Here is a 5862-nt window from a genome sequence, read left to right as displayed (position 1 = left end):
ACTTTTCTGGAAGAATGGGTGGTGGCATTACACTTTTCTAATCCCAACGTGGAAATGACTCCATTTACCTGAGAAATTTAAATCTGACATGGACAAGTTAAGTGCAGGCTGTCACAGCAAAGTGCTCCCCTCACCTCCTGTGTGTCCAGCTCCCGTTCCTGGAGGTGAGCAGGGGCAGTGTGTCCTGACTTAACTATCCTGTGGCTCCCTCCCCCTACTATAGTTCTGCTAACATCTTGCCTTGCTGGGTGGCATCCTTCCCACCATGCCTTGTGCTCATTGCAATACTTCCATGACTGGAAAATTTATTTTCCTTTAGGAAGAATAACAACAACACACCAAGATATTAATGTAAAACTATTTTTTTTTCCTTTATTGAAAATACATCTACAAAGGAATGCTTCCCAGTCCACACTGGGTGCATGTGTATGCAGAGCCTGTGACGGGCTGGCAAGAGGACTGCCGTAAAGGACCTGCTTTCCATAAGGAATGGTTAGTATAAAAAAATCACCTCGTGTAACAGAATTAGACAGGATTAATTTTGCTCTACTAGTGTCATGAGATGACAGCCACGTACATTATCTTTTGTAGTGTATTTCCCAAATAGAGCTTGACATCAAATGGTTATTCCACCATTGCCTAATGTTAACTTTTATACATACATAATGCTCAGGATCTATATAAAAATATCTCTAATATATATCAAAGGATGTATGTCTAGATTTTCAGTCTGTTAGCATAATTAAGTCCATTCTTCACCATTTTTAGTCAGAAACTCAAACACAGCTGGTATTGTCTGAAAGCTCCCATTCAGCATCTCTGCCTGGATATTCCTTAGGGGGTAAAAATTAATCTCCTTTAAACTTGGGAGCTCCCTTGCCTGAAACTGATGCCCCTGCTGTTTTTTTTTTGCAATCTCACTGACATTGTCTTCATACTGATTCATATTCTATCATTTCTCTTAGGGATACTAACAAAACAAAAGCAAACCCCACTCCAGCTGAAAATTTTGAATGATTTAATAAGTGGGATTCCAACACAAGGAAATATTCTGTTTCTCTCCTTCTGAGAACTTTTGATTAAAGTAAAAAACGTTTTCAAATGCAAGACCACCCACCTAACTCATAGGCCCCTATCAATCAGAGGAGAGCTCGTTCATTTCTTCTTTAAAATATATATATATAGATGATCTTGAATGATTTTGAACGGAAGAGAAAACGTGTTTCAGATAAAAATTGAAAGCAAAAATGAACCTCTCCTTTTTTATTCTTCCTTAAAGAAGACCTATACTCTTGATGTTTTAAAATCCATTTTTTATAAGGTCAACTTTACTCCATTCTTCCCTAGCTCTTTAGTGTTCCATGATATGACCAGGAGCATCCTTGCTAGCTGCTAGTCTTCTGTTTTATTTCAAAAAGTCTATCATCAGTTGAGGAGTGGTGAAAAAGACATCCTTCCCCCAACAGTCCCTTCAGTTTGGGAAGAGTGGGAAAGAAGGGAATACTTTCTCTGTTGGGATATACTGGGAAAGGTTTTTATGAATAATTCCACTCCTGGAATAGCTTTCTGCCTGGCAATTTGCATACAGAACTGGCATTTTGGACACAGGACCTGCTGAACCACACAGCCATCCTGTCCCTAGTTAGAAATGTTCGCTCCTGTTAAGTGTCCTTTCTGAAAGCCCAGTGCTCCATGGAATGGTACTTGTTACTTGTTCCAAGTGGAAATAGAGGATAAGCTCTTTTATGATGTCAGAGGATGTCTGGGCTAGAAGAGACCAGAGAGGCATCTAGGGAAGTCACTCATTTTATAGATGAGGACAGTGAGGCCTAGTGATGACATCTGACTTTCTCAAAGCCATGTGACAACTTGGCTTTCTGCTCCTCCTCACTGCTGTGCTAGGTGCGCATGTTCACCTGGCTCCTAATAAAATAGGCACACCAGTGGGAAGAGAAAGGGAAAACACTCTTAACTGAAAAACGATTGCAGTCCAAGTTGTTACTCTTTGAGACTAAAACTCAATTTTGTTCTGAAGGATGTTTAAATTTCAAAAGTTGATTTAAAAATGCTTTTAGTTTACTATTTGTTTACTTCTTTAACTTATAAAAAATCACATTTACAAGATTATGTGCCACACCCTTACTAAGATCTGATCACGATTATTTCTGATTTCTGAATATCATGGGTAAGACTAACATGAAATGATTTAAAAATTTCAAATTACACATTTTGGCCACTGCAAAACGCTCCCTTGTTTTTGGGTGAATACTTCCCAATCCTATCAGAGTAAGGAGGAAAAGGGAGATGAGGGGCTTACTGGAGAGAATGAGCTGTAACAAGATGGAGACATTTTATAATGGTTTCCAAACACCCGGTGCTCAAGAAAGCATTTCTTTAAGTCAGTCTACATCTTGGTTTCACTGTCGCTGGGTTTCTCGGGTTCACTGTCCTGGGCAATCAGCTGATATGGCTTCTTCATTTCATTTTCTTCAATCACTGAGTTACCCATTTCAACATCTCGGTTCTTTAGTTCATGTCGTGACAAGTGCTCGACAATCCCGGCTCCCAGGGAGTCTCCCAGCACGTTGGTGGTGGTTCGGAGGCGGTCCCTGCAGGCATAGCGGGGAGGCAGGAAAAATGAGGCTCCCGTGAACATCATGAGATTTCAACTTATATTATGAACTGACTGTCAATGTCTTTAGAAGCATCTCTTAAAATTTAGTGTGCTGTATCCATCAACTGCATGATTACATAACAGACATATAACATTTATAATGGTACCTATTAAAAATTATAAGGACATAGATGATTAATGTTCATTCAGTTACTAGTCTGACCATAGCTAAGAGTCCCAACAGTGGGGAATGTCCCTTCTCTTTCTCCTTTCATTTAAAACTTCCCTTTCCTCTGGCTGGGTGCCTGTAGCACAGTGGTTTACAGAGCCAGCCACATACACTGAGGGTGGTGGGTTCGAACTCGGCCTGGGCCAGCTAAATAACAATAACAACTGCAACAAAAAATAGCCAGGCATTGTGGCAGGTACCTGTAGTCCCAGCTACTCGGGAGGCTGAGGCAAGAGAATCACTTAAGCCCAAGAGTTTGAGGTTGATGTGAGCTGTGACTCCACAGCACTCTACCAAGGGTGACACAGTGAGACTCTGTCTCAAAACAAACAAACAAAACCCAAACTTCTTCTTCTAACTCACACTCCTTTCTACCAGAGTTTCCCAAAGTGTGGTTCAGAGACCCTGAGTGTCCTGGAGATCAAAACTATTCTTATAATAACACTAAGATGGCATTTTCCCCATCTACTCTCATTTTCTCAGGAATATATGGTGGAGTTTTACAATACACCATGTGTGCTATCACAACACACAGAATGCAGTAGTAGTTAGGAAATTCCAGCCGTCTTGTGTTAAGTCAGACATTAAGAAAACTTGCAAAGTGGAGAGTGGTGCCATTCTTTTCACTAAATTTTTGGTTTGAAAATGGTTATTTTTCACAAAAAATTACTTATGCTAATGTGTAATGAAGGTATTAATTTTTTTTTTTGAGACAGGAGCCTTAAGCTGTCCCTTGGGTAGAGTGCTGTGGCATTTCAGCTAACAGCAACCTCCAACTCCTGGGCTCAAGCGAGTCTCCTGCCTCCGCCTCCCAAGTAGCTGGGACCACAGGCGCCCGCCACAACGCCCGGCTATTTTTTGGTTGCAGCCATCATTGTTTGGCAGGCCCAGGCTGGATTCGAACCCGCCACCTTGGGTGTACATGGCTGGCGCCTTAGCCACTTGAGCCACAGGTGCCGAGCCAAAGGTATTAATTTAAATAAATTTAAATTGTACGTAATAGTACATTTAATACATTTAAATTTTATTATAAATTTTAGTCTAAGATTTGTAAGTTGTTCTAATATGACAAATATTGGCCAGGACACAAACACAGATCCAAGTAACTGGGGGATGACTCTCCCCACCGCCCTTTACAATCATGGAGCTCATGGACACTGTGGAGCTCTTTGTGATCATTAGTTAGGGTGAAGTCAACATATCCTGATGCCAGCACCTACTGCGTTAGGCATTGGCTTTGGGCAGCCTGGGAAAACTGTCTTGAAAAAGTGGAAGGGAACTTTTGAGAGAAAAAGGGCAGAGAATGACAGCTGGATGAGTGAGGGAAGGGGGCAGCGGGATGGACCCTGGACATTAGGGTCTGAGGGTGTGGAGGGTACACTTTTTGGAACTTTGCCCAGAGTCAAAAATCGATTCCACTTCCCACTGTCTGCCTGGCCATTCCTCCCTCTGTTTGGCTCAGATGGGAACATCACCCCCACTGGGGCTGAGCCTGAGCCTGCCACTGGGCTGCCAGTGTGGCAAAGCATTGTGCAATTCAGAAGCGGCCTTGCTGACATATGTTGGCTCTGTAGACGGCAGGTTTCCCAATCCCAGAACAGCTTTATGGAGTGAGAAGTGCAGCAACCAGATGTGCCTGTGGGCTGATAGGGGAGTGAGTGAGCATGGTACATGGCGCCTGGGCTCCGTCTCCAGATAAGGGCCAGGAACCGGGCAATGAGGGCAGCTTAATTATGGGCTAAGCTAACCTTCTCTTGGAGTTCTTTTGGCAGGCGTGCTAGTCTGCCTGGTGCCCTAGAATGAGAGAGGGGGCTCACGACAGTGGGCCAGGGTGCAGTAGAGTGTACTCACAGGAACCAGTCCACTGCGATGATGAGTGTGATGTCGTCGGTGGGCAGTCCCACAGAGGTCAGCACGATGACCATGGTGACAAGGCCTGCCTGAGGAATTCCAGCTGCCCCAATACTGGCAGCTGTGGCTGTGATACTATTGAGCAAAGCACAAAACAGAAAACATTTTTACAAATCTCCCCATGTACAGCATCTACCCTGCAAGCATGCACAGTGCCAGTAGCCAACTTGCCATGTAATGGAAGAGGATGTGCTTCAGAAAAATGTAAATGAGACTTTAAAAAATCATTGAGATCATTATCATACTGATATTTATCACGTGCTTATTATGTATCAACTGATATGCTATGCATGGCTCATGTCATTTGATCCTCACAGCAACCCTTATGAGGTTGGTCCTGTTGTTAATAGCTGTTTTTAAATGAAGAAACTATTAACCATATGCTTTTTGTGTCCCTGAAATTAATTTGCAGGGTCTAAAATGCTGTTGAGTTACAATAATAATTTGTTTTTAATAATTCCCCAATTGAAGTGGAGGGTTGTAAAGATACTGAACATGTATCATTAATTGTAGGGAAAAAAAATCAAATTTATTAATTCAAAAGCAAAATAATTTATGAACAAAGTTCTGTAACAGTAAAAATGTAAGTATTTCTCAAAACAAACAAACAAAACCCAAACTTCTTCTTCTAACTCACACTCCTTTCTACCAGAGTTTCCCAAAGTGTGGTTCAGAGACCCTGAGTGTCCTGGAGATCAAAACTATTCTTATAATAACACTAAGATGGCATTTTCCCCATCTACTCTCATTTTCTCAGGAATATATGGTGGAGTTTTACAATACACCATGTGTGCTATCACAACACACAGAATGCAGTAGTAGTTAGGAAATTCCAGCCGTCTTGTGTTAAGTCAGACATTAAGAAAACTTGCAAAGTGGAGAGTGGTGCCATTCTTTTCACTAAATTTTTGGTTTGAAAATGGTTATTTTTCACAAAAAATTACTTATGCTAATGTGTAATGAAGGTATTAATTTTTTTTTTTGAGACAGGAGCCTTAAGCTGTCCCTTGGGTAGAGTGCTGTGGCATTTCAGCTAACAGCAACCCCCAACTCCTGGGCTCAAGCGAGTCTCCTGCCTCAGCCTCCCAAGTAACTGGGACCACAGGTG

General features: G+C 42.0%; 1 protein-coding gene across 4 annotated transcripts in view; it reads right to left on the bottom strand.

The window, feature by feature from the left end:
- Nucleotides 1-346: 346 nt before the first annotated feature.
- SLC1A3 (solute carrier family 1 member 3) overlaps nt 347-5862 on the bottom strand; it is a 90311-nt gene continuing 84795 nt past the window's right edge. For 2 of the 4 annotated variants that reach the window (XM_012807094.1, XM_012807093.1), the window contains 2 exons: nt 4695-4829; nt 2405-2609 (listed from right to left, as the gene is read on the bottom strand). In XM_012807094.1, the coding sequence (XP_012662548.1) occupies nt 2405-2609; nt 4695-4829 (340 nt within the window). Of the gene's footprint in view, nt 2610-4694; nt 4830-5862 lie in introns of all 4 variants that reach the window. The other 2 variants (XM_003792943.2, XM_012807092.1) reach the window with 2 other exon arrangements.

This window comes from Otolemur garnettii, unplaced genomic scaffold (assembly GCF_000181295.1).
Source record: "Otolemur garnettii isolate 467f Iridium unplaced genomic scaffold, OtoGar3 scaffold00063, whole genome shotgun sequence".
In the NCBI taxonomy this organism is placed as follows: Eukaryota; Metazoa; Chordata; class Mammalia; order Primates; family Galagidae; genus Otolemur; species Otolemur garnettii.
Note: the sequence above shows the minus strand (reverse complement) of the source record. Positions and strands in the feature narration are given on the sequence as shown.